We start from the raw sequence: 19,974 nt of genomic DNA on the forward strand, positions 1-19,974 counted from the left end.
TAACCCGCTTATCCACGAGCCAATTTCAGCAATCGTCGTCCACAAAGCAGAAATAACACTTGAACAGGATGCCAGTCAATCACAAGGTGAACACTTACACACACACCCACCCACAGATAGTAGAGTCAATTTAGCAACACCAATCAACCTAAACTGCAAATCTTTGGATTATGGGGGGAAACCGGACCTGTGGAGAACATGCAAACTCCACTCAGGGAGCAACCAGAATGTGAACCCCAGTCTACTTATTGTCAGGGAGCAGCTGTGTCATCCTTTACGTTAATCTGCTACTCTAAATTGGTTCTTTATGTGTAGGTGTGGTATAAAGTGGTTTGTATAAAAGAATGTCCTCCAATGGACTTACAACTCAGTTTTTCTCAATGCTGGTAGTGTGGGAGCTGGCCGCTATACATCTGAAATGGAGAGGCATGTTAAAAAATGAATGGATAGATGGATGTTATATTAGAATCAGGTAGCAATGGAAATCATAATCAACAACTGGAATCCAATATTGGAGGCCTTTATTAGTGGTGTGTTTAGTTTTTTAGGCTAATTTGCAGTATGTAAAAATTGCTTAAAATTTCCGCTCTTTGTATTCAAATGCTCTGCCATTAGGTGCAGCTGTACACATTACACTACACATTTTACCTTTCAAGAACAACTTTTTTTTTTTTTTAATAGTGTTGAATGTGAAAATCTTATAATTAATGAGCAGTAAAAGTAAGGGACTAGACATTTATTAAAGGTGTCATACAAAATCAACAAAGGACTATTACTTTACATACTACTTTTCTACAGGGAACACCATCTCTAGACACATTAATAGTACAGACACAATGCAGGTGTGTGTAATGTGTGTGTGTATATATATATATATATATATATATATATATATATATATATATATATATTTTTACACACACACCCCCCTATATCAATCATTCTTTTTCTATTTTATATACCACATATCACGATAAGCACCATTACAAATTGAGTAAGAAAACATTGCCAAGCAACAAAAGATAAATAGCTTTATCTGGTAATATCTACATTTCTTAATTAGGACAATTTCCAAGTTATTTTTTTGAAAATGTATCAAATAGCCCCTTACCTTGTAAAATGTGCATATTGACCAGATCTGCCCTCTCAGGTCGATTTCTTATCTTGTGCTTTAAGTAATCCTCCGTCTGTGGGGCAACAAGAGATAGGAATGAGAGGTTTTCTTTCTTCTGGCAAATAGTTGGTCTTTGGGTACATGTTCAGTTCATAAGACACTGGTGGATGACGGATGGCAAACAATATTATGCTTTGCGGTTTCTAAACAAATATCATTGGCAAGATTACAATGCGTTTATGGGTATTTTGAAAAGTGTGCCAGAATTGCCCACCTGAAAGCCTACCATCTACACCATCAAGTGAAGAGTTAGAAGTAGAAGGTGAGTAAGGAGACACTAGCAGACAAGGAGCAGACCACAAAGATTTGCAACGGAGGTGCATTTATCAGTCCAGATGTGACCACATTCCATACCTTGCCAGGCTTGATTTATAGTTTGTGCCAAAATATTAAACTTGCATCTAAGGCTCTTGTACTGATGCTTAATCCCAACTGGTACAATCAGTTGTTGCTGGGCCATGGTACTACAACAGTTATGCCATTTATTCAAATCATTGTCACAAGAAGAAACTTGTCAAGGGGTGTATTGGAAAAGGCATATGCCACATGTGTGTTGACGGGGGACACGATTTAAAGGAAAACTGTGAAGCTTGCACCTTGCAAACAGGCAACCTGGCAGGAAATGATGTCCCAACTGTCCCCCAGTGTGAAATGGGGCAGCAAGAAGTTAAGGAGGCATTTTGAAGGTGTTTACCCTGATGCATGAAAGTTCTTTACTGATATGGATACAGCTGTCTTATTCAAAAAACAAAACAGGACAACTCTTGCACCACTGCACCTGGTTCTCTTTTATTACTGCAATTACCTTGGATCTCTCGAGGCTTTTCTTCTGCTCATGGAAGGCAGCAGGACTCTTCAGCGCTTAAAATAATAAAAATAAATAAGTCAGGCTAATTACTTTTTCCTCTAAATCAACCTACTAAATGTGAACAATGGTTCAGGTTTTCACTCCTCCTGTTAAATTCTGCCTGGATTTACACACACCCACTCCTCTTTGCTCAGCAATCCCAACCTGGCATTACGTGTTTATAGTGCCTCACATTTCCCCACAAAACAAGTCCTCTCAAATGGAGAACTACTGCCTGTGACCAAATGGCAGTCCTAGCCTGTTTTCTATTGGACATTTTTTTGCACAAGTTAAACTGAAAAGGTGCTTGTGCAACATTGTACACAACACATACTGCTGTTAGTATTAGGACATCTGACCTGCCAGCAATGGCAGCTTGTGTTTATCTTGGCAAAATTTGGAGCAAATCAGAAACCAACAATGGACAGGAAGCAGATCTACCACAGAGCCCACTTGCTTTCATGTGTTCATTTTAGAGAGGTAAATGCACCGAACATGAACATTTGTGAAAGGAAAACCTGAACACTCACAGAAAAACTACCTTTCATCCCCTAAGTAAATGACTGACTAATTTCTACATTATATGGCATAGTCTTGGAGGATAATAAAACGTTTCACAGCACACCCAGCCAGTGCTCATTTCCAATTGACAAGACTCTGTAAACCTGGCCAAGTTTTCTAAAAGGCACCACAATCACCTGGTTTCACTAGTGGACATTCAACACCTCTGAGCAAACCACAGGGGCTGCAGTGGGGTTTTGTGATTTACTCATGTGGCAGCTGCTGATTCCTGTCACTTGACCTCAACATTTCCCATCAGCTGACATGGGGGTTGCAAAAAGCATGCAAGGCACATGCAGACAATTGTGGAAAATGAACACAAGCAGCAGGTGACGCCACTGAGCTGACATAAAGGTCATGAAGATAGCATGCAGATCAGGCGACACAGCTGAATGCCTTCAAAGAATATGATGGTCTGTGGCTCCTGAAATGACAGCACTTCCCAGATGGCAACTTTTCCTTTGATCCACATGTCAATGTACTGGTAGGTCCTACTGGCTGCCTTCTGAACTTCAGTGATTAACCCAAGCAGGTGAATTAAACGACAAGGACAAGGGAGCATATGACAAGGGGAAAAGGCCAGGAGTAAGCATGAGTGTGACAAATACAGGAGGAGCCCAAGCATCAGCTAGGTGGAAATATGGGATAAAACAGAAAAAAGGTAATGGCACAATCAATTTTAATATGGGGTATGTGACAGTCATTTAAAAATCATACGTCTGTGTCCTATGACACCAACCAGGTCCCATCTAGGGTCTTGGTCACACACCCCTGACTTGAAATAAATGGACAGTGTATGAATGGAGTAAGCAGTCTGAGGCAATGAGTCATAAAGAAGTCTAATGGCCACCAGATAAAGTGAGGAACAAAAAAACTACACAGAATTAATGCTGGGAAATGAAATCTGTTTTAATTCTCACAACTTAGACACTCATTTTGGGAAAAACGATACATACACAAATGTTAATACTTCAGTTGTCCATTCATCCATTTTTAAACCTGTTTAATCTGGTTTAGTGTCAGAGTCCAGATAGAACCTACCCCCAGCTGCACCAGACACAAGGCAGAAAGCAACCCTGGCTGTGGTATCAGTCAAACGCAGGGCACACACCCATACTCACTAATACAGAATAATTTATACAAATAATTAAAGACAAATATCATCCTAGATTTCTAAACAAATTCAATTTTATCCTAAGCGCTTTACTTCAAGCAAAATAAACTAGTGAAAAATCTAAATTTTCATTGAAAAGGGTCTAAATCTCAAATTAGTTTGAAGGTAAAATGAACAAAACAAAATAATAGACCAAGATAACCATTGCATTTTGCATTTATCCTAGTGGACTGTGTGAGTCTTGCAATAAGCAATGATATTGCTAACAAATTAGAAAATAGTGCCCTCCAGACAGAGTAGCCAAAACAACACAATGGTATACCACCATGGTGAAGATACAAGCCATTTATATGCAGATTAGAGTGGCACCCATCCATTGATCACGAAGCCCATTTAGTCAAACCTGGCAACGTTCATGACAGAAACTATAGCCTGTGCTGTGGGCATCGGTCCTTTAAGATGCCAGTCTCCACCTTCTCTCTCTCTGGGAGGTGGAGAGAAAAGGCAGTGGATGACCCTACAGACAATCTTCTGAAAGCCACTTCACATCTGAGCCAACAGTGAAAACAAGAGGACAAAAGTCTTAAAAATTATTTAAAAAATAAATTCAGTAAAATACAGAACTGAATAATTACTGAAAACATCCCAAGACGGGCATTTTTCCTCTTTGTCCCATCTGAGCTTCAAGTGGATTAGAGGTGCTCACACTTGACAGCAAGGACAGCCAAACCGGAACAGACTGGCTCTTAGCCATGAAGAAGCAGAATAAAAGCACCACAAATCCATTACTGATTTTTTTACCACGCTTTACATTAACTTCACCTGTTTGTTGTCTGGCACAAATCTTGTAATCGATATTTAACTCACTTCCTATTGTCCAAACGACTTCAAATTTTGCAGACTTACTCACTTCCAATGACAATACATGAGTCAGTAATCAGTTTCACTAATTAATCCATGTTAATTAAGAAATAAAATTTTCAAATGAAGAATAGCTCAAGATTTCACCAATAGATGGAGCTAGTAACAGATACAGGGGTGTGCAAAGTCATTCCTGGAGGGCCGCAGTGGCCGCGGGTTTTTATTCCAACCCAGTTGTTTAATTAGAAAACAATCCTTGCCAATAATTACATTTCATGGCTTGTTAGTGCTTTAACTCTGCTATGTCAAGTCATTCTCAAATCCTAGATTTTTTTTTTCCATTCTAAAGATATCCAAATATTTTGAAGTGTAAAACGGATGGGTAATTCTCAGTCCTTGACTTTTTTGTCTTCTCTTTCCTTCCAAGTATTTAATTAAACCAAATAGTGCATGATAAATACACACAGGTGTAAAGGGTAACAAGCAAAATGGATAACTGCTGGTTTCTTTTGTCATTTGCATCTTATTGCTAATAAGGAGCAATTAAAAACCAAGAATGCAGCTGTTTAAGACTTAAATAAGCAATAAGGGTTCAAAATCTTAACGAGGGAGATAACTAAAATGAAACAGAAGTGTTTCTAGAGCAATTAGTGCTTCTTATTAAGCAATTGGGTTGGAACAAAAGCCTGCAGCCACTGAGGCCCTCCAGGAATGACTTTGCACATCCCTGAGATAGAACTAAAACAAACCCAAGACTAAAAAGTTGAAAATTATATACACTTTTTAAAAACCGCACTTACATTAAGTTAAAACGTGTACTAAAAAGTAAAAAATAAGTCTCTCATACATCACTCGTAAAATAAAAGGTGGGCACTTTTGCTAAGATTTTAAGAAGATTTTTTTGAATGTTGAAAGTATTATAATATATTATATATATATATATATATATATATATATATATATATATATATATATATATATATTATATTATATATATATATATTTTTTTTTAAAATAGTGCATTTGGGTTGCTTTTGTTGAGAAGATAGTAAAGAATATTAAACGGTTGAGGAGGGTGTGTGTGAATGAGAAAATTAGTAATTAGTAACTCAAGATGAATCAACTCTGATTTTAAGCTATGATACCAACATAGAGTTGTGATTTGTAGCAACTCTGAATGATTTTAACTATTATTACATTGCTTCCGGTGATGTCTCATATAGTGGGGACTCCTGCAACAATTTGAATGTATCATCAGCATCATAGTTACCCAAGCTTATTCTCACTGAGTGTAAGTGAAAAAGCATCTCTGGGAAGGATGCCAGCCCATCACAGGGTACACTCATACACACTCTCCTATAAACACTATTATTGGATCAATACACAATTACTAATTAACCTAACTGCTCCACACAGTTACCAGAGACTAGGTTTCAAATCCTCAATCTAGTCACTGTCTGTGTATAGTTTACACATTCTCCAAGTGTGTGTGTTTGTTTTCCTCCGAGATACAGTATAAAGAAATGGTTAGAAAATAACAAGAAAGTACAAGATGGCCATAGCGACTGTCTTGTCGATTTATGTCCTGCTTGCTCAATGATTTTGACATAAAGCAGGTAAACCGTGTAGAGTGGATGGGTGCAAGCTCAATCAACACCCATGTTACTGAACAGAAGTGGGAAATACCTTTATAAAAAACAAACATTTTTCTCTTTAAGGAATACGTAGAAATGGATTTGGCTACAATGGCGGGTTTAAGCCTAAAAGAAAATAGATCTTGCATGGGACTCACTACTGTTCACCATCAGTAACTGTATAGTTCTGTCTGGAGTATACACCTGCTCCAGTTATACTGCATACTTTATATATGTAAATGTGAAATGGCTAATAAGGTACTTGTTTATATATCTCTCAGTTTCAAGTAAATACCTGCTCCGCAACAAATGTAAGGTTATATTTTAAATAACAGGGTGATTGTAGACTGAGCATGAAGGACCATGGAGACTTAATTCTTAATTTGGAGTGGAGAGGGGGGGAGAAACACAATTTATTGCAGCACTTTCAACAGTGAACACAACCCCAAAGTGCTTTAAACACAATGTAGACTATTTAAAGAGATGCGTTCAAGCAGTGACTCAACAAAGGGACTGAAACCACAGCCATGCACTGACCAGTCTAATGACTGGCCCGGTGAATTATGCAGCCTGCCTAAAGGATATGATGCGTTTCATTCTAGGTAAACAGACACTAAGTAGAGGTCCAATAAAATGATTGGTTAGTTGTTTCCTTTAGAAAAGGGGATGAAAGGACAGAGCAAGCTGCCAAGCATGGAGATGTAATGTGGCCCAGGTGGGATTGTTAATTCCATAGTTGATTAAGGCAAATTGATGAGCTTTGTCAGATTGAGTTAATGTTTTAATATTCCAAAAGGTTCTTGCGTGGAGGGAACAGCTCTAAAGTTTAAGGCTATGCAGTGAGGCACTCATTTTCCAAAATGAGGGAGTTGGGTCTTCCATGCATAATGGTGAGTACAGCAACATGGACCATGGGCAGCCACTTTCAGCCAGTCAACTCACGCCTTATCAAACTACAGTCTCCTTGAGAATGATAAGACAGGCTTCTGGATCACTTCCTCCACACCCCGGCCGCCTCTTATCTATATTTACCTACTAATGTCCATTTTGTAAAATCATTACTGTTATTGCAAGCTGCTAAATTGCTTCCCTGACACCACCATTAGTGTAGTAGAGCTGGTACATGATTTTAGAAACACTGACCACTTAACCACTATGCACAAGAGAATACCATCATTTTCAGGGTGGTAGCTAGCCAGTGTTCAATGATTTCTTTTTGTTTTTTATTTGAAATATCAGTCAGTTTTGGTACATAGTTCGCCTTGGGGGATTTCAGTTGAAACTGTTTGGTCCTAACATGTTTTGGTATCGTTAGGTTTTTTTTTGTTTGTTTGTTTTTGACACATTCAGAAAGGATGCTAAGGTCTCTCATCTTTTAGTTTCTTACCATCTGGCCAGCACCATTCTTAGAATGGTACATGGATGGGTTTTGGGAGTTTACCCTTTTGTATCCATGTTATATCCCAAAATCACATTAATAGAATCCACTATTTATTTAACAACATATAATTTACAAGTACTGTACAAACTACTTCTTGCTTCTGTATTCAACTTCAGGATAACTAATCCACAAAGTGTCATCCAGTGAATCAGTGGTGAGCTACTTGTAGTGATCTTAACGTTTTATAAGGCACTCCTTTATAGTGAACAAAATTCTCTGGCTCTTCACAAGTGAAATGCCATTGCCCCGAGATTTAAAAATTACAGCAAAAACAGGATAAACAAGTAAAGAGATTTGTTCAACGTACTGTTTGTTAGTCAGTGGTGAGGACTGATTCTATGAATCTTGAGGTTTTACACGGTGTCTTTTGATAGTGAACAACATAACATGGCATTTTAGTGGTAACCATAATTGTACTCTTAACTCTTTTAGGGCTAATTTTTTTTTGTTTGTTTCTCCTCTCCCAGGGCTGAATATTTTTCCAAAAACTAACTTTTTAAAAAAAAAGAATACAAAGCAATGGTTTAACATATCAAATCAACAAAAAATACTTATTTTTGACAAATGTTACTGTCTTGCATGTTGTATGAGCCTGCATATTATATGATTTCACATACTGTACATGTTTCACAGCAAAGTCCTGTAAAGTATGATATTGCTCAAAGCAGCCAATTGTATGACTTGCCACGTTGTACTGCTTACAATGTGTGTTGCACTGGTGCCTCCTTTTCAGAGAGGGAATGCCTGTGACGTAACAGTGAGTTTTGTCGCCATTAACAGCCGATTGTCGCCCTCTACCCCTGCATTTCGACTTTTGTTGACATGCGCCCTCAACCCCTCCTGTCGACAAAAGTCGACATCCGCCTTAAAAAAGAGTTAATATATACATGCCGTATGATGCCTTGCTCGTAAAATGACTCAATCAAGGTCATACAGGGAGTCAGAGGTAGGGAATAATCTATGAAATTTCATATAGCACTTTTCTAATGTAAGCATCATTGTAAGGCTACTTACAGAATGTGTAAACCTGTGACCTTGTGGTTATCAGTCCACAACTTCTTAGGTCATATAGGTAAGGCTGACTGGTTGATTTTGGCCTTCCTCTCAGGACAAGAAGATTACAAAATGGATGAATGGACATTTTCCTAAGAATAAGATGTGAATTATGAAAACTGGCTAAGAGGTTTTTATGTGTGGACCTGACTATGTATCTAACATTCAACATGTAACAATGGCCTTTGGCATTGAGCTATTCCTCAGCACGCCAAATAATGAGTCAAGCCTGACTCATTGATTACTGGCTAACTTGGCTCATTTGCATCAATAAATAATTTTCAAATAAAATGTGTAAAAACTCACCTTGACTGCATCTGGCAAGCAAAGAGAAAATGAAAGAAAAAGGAAAAAAAAAAAAAAACTATGAATGTCTCTTAGATGACAGGTCAAGGGTGGTGACTGACCATACCATGCAACTATATAAAAATTTCCCTGTTTTACCAAATTCACATAATCAATCCCATTTGCTCATTTTGCTCATTTAGACTGAATTGCCCATGCTCAAGCCTGTCATTCGATTAAGAAAATCAAGTGAAGTGACCTCACAATTTACAATTTTGTGCTGAAATCCAGTTGACAACAAGTGCCCATGTTATGCTAGCACTGAATCATAACTGAGGTCTCACATTGTCTTCTAGGTGTAGTGTGTAAGCAGTCTGACATCAGATTCATGGTTTCATTTAGTTTTTCGTAAAGCTGCGGCGCCTAATTGGTGTGTCATATTGGGGAACAGACACTGCTGTGCCAGCTCCTTTCCTTCACCATACTAGTTCAACCTTATTCGGCACATCCTTACACATTCAGAATGAACACTTACGTGGCATGATGCCTTGGTCTGCCAGCTGCTCCCTTGTTCTCCTCTGTTGAAGTCTTAACTGCACAACTATTGGAAGATGAAAAAATACTAAGAATTAGTGATCTCAAGACAGACAGACAGAATTTGGTATAGTAAGCAGGATTGGATAGATAGATCAGAGATAGATCAGAGAGAGAGAGAGAGAGAGAGAGACAGAGAGACAGAGAGAGACAGAGAGATATGGAAACTGCAGCCATCTAATTTTTAATTACTGATGCGAATATTGCATGTGTTGCAATGTGTATTACAATATTATGGCTGATGGAAGCCAAAGTCAAATTTTCATTTTTCTTAAAATGGGCAATACAGCTTTCTTACTGATTCTGATTTTTCTTGGGAGTAGCTCTGAACCAGACCTGCTTACTGTAACACATTTATACAGCATACTTTGTAAATGGATTGATATTTATCTATTCAATGATAACTAGGACAAGGAGATGAAAATTCAAGAAAGCTTGCTTCATAAAATGTGAAAAAAACATTGGCCAAACTGCACTAAAACGGGACGTCAAAGTCTCGTAAACCGCACTCCTGACTTTTAAACAAACGACTCTTCAGTGTGTGGTCCAGAAGCAGGGCAGCAGTCTGCCTTGCCTCAGCTCAATTTCATCATGTTCTGATGGAGAACCCTCCTGCAGTAGAGGTGGGGGAGTCTACATTTTTTTGCATATACTGACATTATTTTACCCTTCGCCTCACAAGCGTAAACACAAATGCTCTCGTTTACACACATTGAGACAGCGGTTATATATATATTTATGGGATTTGTTTTCTTTTTGCCTCCCTTTTCAACCTTTTTGCCCTGGATAAGTTCTCGGTAAACCAAAGTTTTGCACTTCAACATTACAACAGAAGACAAAAGTGAATGAAACCCAGCACTGATGCAAAGACAAATTTGTTTCTGTAAAAATAACATCATGTAAGGCACTATATTAAGTCATTAATTACCTTATGTTTCTATTTCCAGTCCTTGTCAGAGTATCCTTAGATGTCTATCTATTCATTTACTGGTTTTGATTAATCTAACTGTAGCTTTGGAAGGAAACAAAGCTTATCCTAGAAGAGCTAGGAACTAGTTCATCACAAAATACCCTAACTCTCAGCAAGACTGAAAATCTTCATACTTATGTGTGAGGTGATACTATGAAATAGCAGACCCTGTTCTCAGAAGTGGTAGCTGAGAGCCAAAACTTCAGAGGGAACCAGAATAAAACAGAGAGACGGCATGGGGAAGTGACAAAATACCATAAGACTATTTTGCCTGAAAGGTGGCAGTTTGGAGGCTACTTGAGAGACTAGACACTTGATTGGTTAGAGATAAACTGGGGACAACAATTACAATGTCCCTGTATAAGGACTAAATCTCACGGTGATGGGCTCGAGTCTCAGAGGGGACAATTTGCAGAAAACATGGTTTGATATTTTTGAGATAAATATTTTAATATATGTACAGTATATGTACTAAATTTATATACAAGATCCACAACAATAAGGCATTATTGTAACAAAATAATTTGATAAATGATTAATAATAAAAATCTACCATATCTGAACCCAGTGATTCTGTTACTTGGTTAGAAGAAGTCTAAACCTATCCCAGTAGCTTGGGGCTGAAAGTAGGAACCTGGCCTGGACGGGACACCAGTCAATCACACAATCCACTTATTGACTCACCCACAACCACCCACTCACATAAGCTCAATTTAGACACAGGGACAATGTGCAAACACCACACAAAGTGTGGGCAAACCGGAACGCAAACCAGTGTCACTGGAGCTACAAGGCAGCAACAACAACACTACACCATCATGCCTCAACAACAAACAATTACACATAGTTGAAGTTCAAATGAATTGTCATGTGTACTAAATACAGTGAAATTCTTACTTGCCTGTCTGGGCAACATTTAACAAGTTGTCACTATGTTGCACCAAAACGAATATGCATCAATATATAAAAACCCTCTGAATTTAAAATATTCCTAAATTACTGCATATTCCAGTACCTAAGTAGCTGCTCCACAGAAAAACAAAAATAAGGTCTAAGCCACAAATACTCTCTGCAAATCTTTACATAGAATGATTAGAACATATTGTACAGCAATGCTAAGGAGAGAATTATTGTTGCACAAAGGTCTGCATTATGCGGGCTGTGTTTGTTTTCTTTCATTCATATGTTTAAGGCTAAGCAATTCATCAGTGCTCTGGAATTGACCAAATTTTACATGAATTTGCGTCACACTCAGGCAAACATATAACAAAGAAAACAAGTGGAGACGCTGCACTCATTTACATTTACAGAAATCAAAATATAGTGCATAGGACTTTTAAATATATGACCCCCACCTTTTACAACAATTTTTAAAACTTTTATATTTGTATTTTTATATTTATATATTTATATATGGATCGTGGACTATCTTAAAGACAGACCTCAGTATGTGCGTCTTGGGAACTGCACGTCTGACATTGTGGTCAGCAACACAGGAGCGCCACAGGGGACTGTACTTTCTCCGGTCCTGTTCAGCCTATATACTGTACATCGGACTTCCAATATAACTCTGAGTCCTGCCACGTGCAAAAGTTCGCTGATGACACTGGTATCGTGGGCTGCATCACGAGTGGGCTGGAGGAGGAGTATAGGGACCTAATCAAGGACTTTGTTAAATGGTGCAACTCAAACCACCTACAACTGAACACCAGCAAAACCAAGGAGCTGGTGGTGGATTTTAGGAGGCCCAGACCCCTCATGGACCCCGTGATCATCAAAGGTGACTGTGTGCAGATTGTGCAGACCTATAAATATCTGGGAGTGCAGCTGGATGATAAATTAGATTGGACTGCCAATACTGATGCTCTGTGCAAGAAAGGACAGAGCCGACTATACTTCCTTAGAAGGCTGGCGTCCTTCAACATCTGCAATAAGATGCTGCAGATGTTCTATCAGACAGTTGTGGCGAGCGCCCTCTTCTACGCGGTGGTGTGCTAGGGAGGCAGCATTAAGAAGAAAGACAAAACATTAACATTTAACATTATACAAAGTTATTGTCTGTTCTTTACCTGCATTATCATCAATCTTTAATTTAATATTGTTTATTGTATCAGTATGCTGCTGCTGGAGTATGTGAATTTCCCATTGGGATTAATAAAGTATCTGTCTATCTATCTATCTATCTCATTAATATCTAGTCAAAGAGTTTTATGTTTATTATGCATGCATTTCTAATTCGTATCAATTTATGATCATGAAGAGACAGGTTTATTTTGACAGCAGCTGCAAAAGGTCATCATAAACCACCATATGCTCAGACCATAAGATCAGACCAATTCCTTTAATTTGCTCATTTAAAGGGCTACTTTATTCGAATACACAGCCTATATAGCAAAGTATGCTTGTAGCACCACTGTTTTAAAGGACTCCAACTCCCATTAGACAATGGGATCACTGCACCACCAAACTACCTCAGCCTGCTGTGCAGGGGCTGATGGACAGGCACATGTTAAGGAAAAAGTTTTAACAAAATGCCAGGTTTAATTGAAAAGAAGCTTTTTTTTGGCATTTGTTTATCAAAGCTGCAGTGTCACAGTTTTTGTTAACCTTTTTGGATTACAACTTTATTATCACATCAAGAATTACAGTGTTTTGTCTCATTGTTTCTCTTTGGATTGTCTGTTTGGCATTGTCATAACAAAGTGCATGCTTTCTACCATAGACCTACATCTGGCATTCACACAATATGGCAGATCAAGGTTAACACCTTTCCAGAAGGTATTCACTTAGGCCTTTTTATAACTCACTGTGAATTTTCAAACTTCAACTGGTAAACTGGACTGTGTTTTAGACTGTCTGAGTAAATGTGTGTTTTTGTTGTGGGATGTTTTGGATGGATTTTTATAAATAACTGTATATTCAAAATGGACTGTAAATAGTTTAACAAATTTTTGGACTTTTAGCCTTAGAATAGTGTGTTTCTGTGGAAGAGGCATGTGCATCGGACCAGGATGAGTGGTGTCCTGGCTTCCCGATAAAAAAAAAAAAAAAAAAAAAAAAATTAAAATTAATCATTGGTAAATTCAGGCAGAATTTTGACATTGCAAGTATGCTACACACTTACATAGATATTATACCTACAGAATAAGAGCAAAAAGAAGAATGTTGGGCACAGATGGTGCAGTTGCTTTACATTACATAAGACAATGCTAAACCACTGCTAATCAATAAAGTGACTAATGGCAATGCTAATAATGCAGGGGATGGGGTGGCTAGAGTGAACATATTTGCTGTAGCACTGCCTGTCTACATTCATATCATCCACATATACAAACATCTGTTAACATTTGTTGCATATACAGAGGAATAACTTCTGTTTCAGAAATTTATCTAATCCAGTAAAATGAGATTCAAAAAAGTACAGCAATGAAACAGACAGCGACATATATGAGTGCTATTGAAAGGAACTCAACTTGTGCACTTCCTGTATCCATTTTATAGATAATAAAACAATAACTTAATGCTCAGAGCAACAACTTAATACATTTCAAGTCTTCATCAGGGTCAACTGTAAAATGAATCAAACAAAAAACGTAACTGAACCAGAAGAAATGTGTCCTGAAGATTTCACTTGATGTCAGAATCTGTCTGCTGATCAGTCAGTCAAATAAAGATCCTATATGGCATCTTTCATTTTGAACACAATCGCAAGGTGCTTAGTATGATACACACAACTCATCTTCCAGAAATGGGAACATAGCAAGATCACACAATAAAGATCACATAGAAATGTTGCATTCTCAGTGACCAAGAACTTGAATTCCGAAACCGTAAACTGATATGACTTGACACCAGTTGATTTAATATAACTGCAGAATTAGGAAACCATTTTAAATGTCCATTTATATCCAAAGAAGAAGAGTTGTCCTCACTTTCCATTATTCAATAAAGCCGCCAAAATTCCTTCTATCTAAATTTATTCAGCGCTCTCAGATTGAAAGGTTAATAATTAGGATTAACAAAACTGACAATCCGGAAATGGCATGGAGAGAGACACATAATGTAAGGAGTCCACTGGCCAAAGACAGGTACCCTGATAGACAACACAAATTAGAGTGGTACAAAAAAAATAAAAAGAGTGAGAGGGTGGAGGACCCTTTAGACAGGGGCTTGAAAGATCACCTTAGGACAGACGGTCAGGGAGAGAGGAGACAGGCTATCAAAGTGGGCCAAAGGAAAATAGGAGACAACTGAAATAAAGCAGGTTGACACAGAATCAATGTGATTTAGTGGCAAGAAAAAAAGGTGTAAAAGAAATAAGTGGGTCTAAGACTATTTAAAAAAGCTAGAACAGAAAAGAAATCTTGGGGACAGAAATACGCCTTAGGAAGTAATAAGATGGAGGTCACATAGCCCTCAGAGGATCCAAACAGGTCTCAGTAATGGATGTTACCATGCTACAGGTGAATAATGCTACAGGATCAACAGAGATCACAGAAATGAGAGTGGTTCAAGAGTCAGAAAGAAAGCATGAACAGTTGTTAGAGAATCAGCCAATGATTCAAGCAGACCAACAATCTGACACTAAGACTACAAGTGGTCCTAGATGAGGAATTTGAGGTGAATCAGTAACAGACCTCAAGAATGATCTGAGGGGAGAGAAATGCTATAGATGTGAAAAAGGAAGCCTCATGGGCGTTAAAGGCAAGATCTTTGAGTATTAAGAAAAGGAATGTCATAAAGGGAAAGCGAAGGACACAAGTTCCAGTTACATTTCTGCTCTATTTATACAGTACATTGAATGCCACCCCACAAACTGCTCAAAGTCTTATAATGGGTCTCTGATACGAAAAAGCTAAATAGTGATGTCAATGAACTGTAAAGAATGGTATTATACACCTTCAAGGCCTCAATAAAAGTTTTCAGGCTATACAACATATTCTGAATTTCCATTTATAAGCGAACTCTCAATGTCACATTGGACTCAACTCAGTAGCAAGACACAGGTGATATGAAGGGGTGATTTTGCAAGTTCGGAGAGGAGGGCTTTGGATCCTGAATGTAATTTTCTGGAGGTTCTTCCTTTGTTGTTTACACATCTTGTCTTGCTTGTATAAATCCACTCCTACTAAACATACATAAAACCACTCTAACTACAGCTGCACCAAATAAAAGAACTGCAAGCCAGTGAAGAAATGAGACCCCCATATCCTCCCCACTCCCTGGACAAACATCTCGCAAAGAAACAAGAAGAAGATAATTTACACCAGTGGACTATTAATAGCAACACCAGTTGTCTTGTGTGCAGTTACCTGCCAAATGCTGTAAACTTGAGAGCTGACTGTCGTCATGACCAACCTCAAGGGGGTTTGAAATATGTCACTGCTGGAGGTCACAATATGCTGCCATAGGGCAAGGTGTTGTATGCTGATTGAAAGGTAGATGTTCAGTTTCTCCAGACTATATTGCTCTATCGAAAATAAGTGTTGTGTCTGCATTTCAATGGACAGGCTTGCAGATTAACAACCTTTGACCAGTCTCTACCTGTTCCTGACATGTCTTACAAACATACTGTCATCTGTTCTAATGTTAATGTCTGTTCTCAAAACAGGGCATCCATGGGCATTCGACTTTAAATTTTATTCCATTTTTTAAATCTTCTGGTCAGTCTGAACTTGTGACCTTGCAATTACTCCTTCTCTTCCAGTTTAGTGTCCTATGCCACATTAGCTCTTCAAGACAATTCTGATGCCAACAGATCAGAGTCTTGCTCCTCAGAATGCAAATTATCCAGAATATGCTAAAGAAAAAGAAACTATGCCTGGTCACCAGGGAGCACTCAAGGTTATAGTATTCAAGGTGAGACGTATAAGGAAAACAGAGTGCTGGTAATCACATCCTCCCCTCTCTCTGACAACGCAGAAGGAACAATTCCATTGACTCCCACAGTTCTTCTTCAACTTACTCTTTATATTCCAAAACCACCCGTGTGCAAATTAGGACCCAAAGTGCTGTCATGTGAGATTCATGTCTGTTGCCTCTTCCTATGAAGTCAGTAGACAGATTGGGAGAGCATGGGTGGGTGGGGGGGGGCTAAGGGAGGGGGATCACAAGGTTGCTTCAAAGAGGTGTGTGGCGCTCCCAATTTCTATGCAAAAGAATGAAGGTCCAAGCCTTTAGAGTCCCAGTGCTTCTTGTTTTACTATATGGTTACGAGACATGGTTGCTATCCAGTGACCTGAGACGAAGACTGGACTCCGTCAGTAGTGTCCCTTCAGAGAATCCTTGGGCACTGCTGGTTTGACTTTGTCCCGAACAAGTAGCTGCTCATGGAGTCATTTTAAGGAAGCGTCACAACACTTCGGTCATGTAGTGCGATTTTCCAAGGGTGATCCGGCTTGAATGATCAACATTGTTGAGGACCCAAGATGCTGAACCAGGCCAAGTGAACACTCACGTAAACACCTGGCTGTAGCAGATAGATAGAGGATTGATTTTCTGAGGATGGGACTGGACTGCGTGTCTGCCTAGGGGGCTGCCAAACAGGATCCCAAGCTGTTTCATTGTATGGTGGGTGTGGCAACATGCTGTACCAGTGCATGCTCCCCAACCTGACCTAGTGCAAATTCAGTGTACAGTAGTGAAAACTTAGTAAAACTTTTGTGCTGGATTTCACATCTTTGTGAAAAAAGGTAGATGGCCACCTGTGCATCAGCAGCAGTCACTTATCTAGTAAGTCAGTCTCAACCAGACAGTTGACATGCAGGCGAACCTGCCTGTGGAAGTCCACTTTCTGTATTGAGGGCAGAGACATGTACTAACCAAAAAAGAGGCCGCTACATATCTGGGAACAAGCATCAGAAGAGATCACATGACTTCACCTCACTTCTCTCCCACCCACCATGCAGCGAGCACACATCAGTCTGGTAATAGTAACAGTATAATATTAAACGCAGCAGGCATGTCCTATAGGTCTTAACAAAAACATACACATGCATTTTAACACAAATGTACATAAACATACGTCTATACACATGCTGTATTGTAAGCATGAATTTCCTAATTTGCACAAACATGAACAGAAACTCGTCTTCGCATAAAAAAAACAACAAACTACCTATACTTATCTGTCTTAATACACACACAATTATACACAAATGCCACTACAATCAATCTGCATATACTACCTAATGTATATACACACTTACACAAATGTATACATGCACCAGACACAATATCTACAAATACAGACTCGCCCATCTCTGGTCAACCACGTGAACATAATGCACACACTGTCCAATTTATATGCATACACAAGGACTACAATACAGAAAGATACACATGTATACACCCAAACACTTATGTAAAATGCGAAGTTCCACTTTTTGCATAGAAACAAATATACATGTGTAACTGCACATATGTGCATATACAAATTTACAAAAAAAAAAAAAAAAAAAAAAGCTATGCACAGAATCAAAGACAGCATCTATAGCACTGCATTTAGATCAATTCTGTTTGTTGTCATTATTCCTTGCATCCAACTTCTAACCTCCATGTGATGAGCTGGTGTTGGTTGAGAAAAATCAAATATGTGCTAACAACAGAGTACAAGGTATAACAACAGTGCATCGTATACAGTTCTACAAAAAAAAAAAAAAAAAAAAAAAAAAAAAGACAAAAGACAATAGCATCATACGCCCAATATATAATATCAAATGTTTTCAGAATGTTATATATACGAGTGTCACTGTGGTTAGCATTGCTTCTTTGCAAATCTGGCATCCTTGGTATGAATCCCATGCCTAATCAATGTGATCAGTTCAGTGATAAGGTAGTGAGCAATCTATGGTTGGCTCCTGCCATATGCCTAGTGTGGGGGGGCATAGGGCATATACACATAAATGAACACACAAAAGCACGCAGACAGAAGTGTCCGGAGTTTATTCAGAAATGATCTTTTAAACAAAAACCTGTGCAGAGATAACCAAACAACTAATTATCAGTGTCTTACTATTGTGAACACCATCCAAAGGCCCTTTACAAATACAGTGCTGCAAAACAACTATTGCCTCTGTTCTTTATAAGTAGCACATAACATGGTAAAGTGATTTATTTACGGTCATATAGCTGAACAAAGTCTAGGACTAATCCTGAAACACAGATGATAGATCAAAACTTTACCCAGAGCAGGTCACCCAGTCTGCTATGTGCATGCTCAAAAATCAACACAAATTCAAAACACATTCATTTACATATATACAAATGCACACCTACATCTACTAACAAACACATCTACTTGGATAATTGGCTCTCTCACCACTTCACTATCTAATAGCTAATGTGTGGTGAGCGTACTGGTGCAAAAATGGCTGTCATCACATCATCCAGGGGGATGCTAAACATTAGTAGTGGTTAAAGTAGCTCCCTACTCACTAAAGTGCTTTGAGTAGTGAGGAAAGCTGCCTTGCGCCCTGTGTTGGCTGGGATTGGCTCCAGCAGACCCCCCCCAAGACCCTGTGTTAGGATATAGCGGGTTGGATAATGGATGAAGCACATTTAATGCACACAAACACAATGGCCTATAAACCAAAGAGAGATGCCTTCACGAATTCTGCATGCAACTAAGCATGTACACGTTAGTAGCGGCCACCTCTTGCTTATCCAGGTTAATTTACTGAATGTGACCTTTCAGGCTGTTGAAATTCTTCAACAGTACTTTTTCTGACCTGTGTTTTGCATTGTGTCTCCAACCTAAGACTATGCTTTGGCAATAACATGATGGTCACCGTAAATCAGGAGGATTTGAAGCTATTAGAGTAAACTGTTAAGTATATCACTCAAATATGAACTACTGTCAATGTTTGCTTTATCTACTTAAAATAATAATGTTCTCTGGTATTATGTACCTTTTTCTAGTTACATTGACTTAAATTTGTTAGCAGTCACACCGACACAATTTATGTTGAAACAACACAATCAGATAATCATCTTTCAACAGAAGCATAACCTTTAACAGGGATTACTATCATTAATCAATAATTTGTTAATCTTGCTCAAAACATGGTATCCCAACTTTCTATATATACAGTTAAATTAAGTTGATTTAATTTAAAATTGTCAGGTTTTATGTACATGACTATCCCATATTTGCATAAAGTGTGATGTCTTGCATAAAGAACACATTATTGGTTAACAACTCATCAGAAGGATCCTCACACCTTTGTATACTTGGAAAGAAAGTTAAAAACTCAAACTGATTTCTTTCCAAATACCATGAGATTTGTGGAGTTGTAGAAGCTGACTTATAAGGTATTTTTGATATGTTGCCAATTGTACACCAGAAATGCATTTTTTTTCTTAGTTTCCACAAACTGCAGTTTATTTAATGTTAAGACTGCATGAAAAATGTAATCAACCAAAATATAACTTACTTACCT

The 19,974-nt window shown here is 38.3% G+C and overlaps 1 protein-coding gene across 9 annotated transcripts in view; it reads right to left on the bottom strand.

The window, feature by feature from the left end:
- myocd (myocardin) overlaps nucleotides 1–19,974 on the bottom strand; it is a 222,037-nt gene that overhangs the window by 19,791 nt on the left and 182,272 nt on the right. For 8 of the 9 annotated variants that reach the window (XM_028819265.2, XM_028819268.2, XM_028819263.2 and 5 more), the window contains 3 exons: nucleotides 9,506–9,571; nucleotides 1,980–2,035; nucleotides 1,112–1,187 (listed from right to left, as the gene is read on the bottom strand). In XM_028819265.2, the coding sequence (XP_028675098.1) occupies nucleotides 1,112–1,187; nucleotides 1,980–2,035; nucleotides 9,506–9,571 (198 nt within the window). The remainder of the gene's footprint in view (nucleotides 1–1,111; nucleotides 1,188–1,979; nucleotides 2,036–9,505; nucleotides 9,572–19,974) is intronic. The other variant, XM_051918894.1, reaches the window with a different exon arrangement.

The sequence above is a fragment of the Erpetoichthys calabaricus genome, chromosome 14 (assembly GCF_900747795.2).
Source record: "Erpetoichthys calabaricus chromosome 14, fErpCal1.3, whole genome shotgun sequence".
Taxonomy (NCBI): domain Eukaryota; kingdom Metazoa; phylum Chordata; class Cladistia; order Polypteriformes; family Polypteridae; genus Erpetoichthys; species Erpetoichthys calabaricus.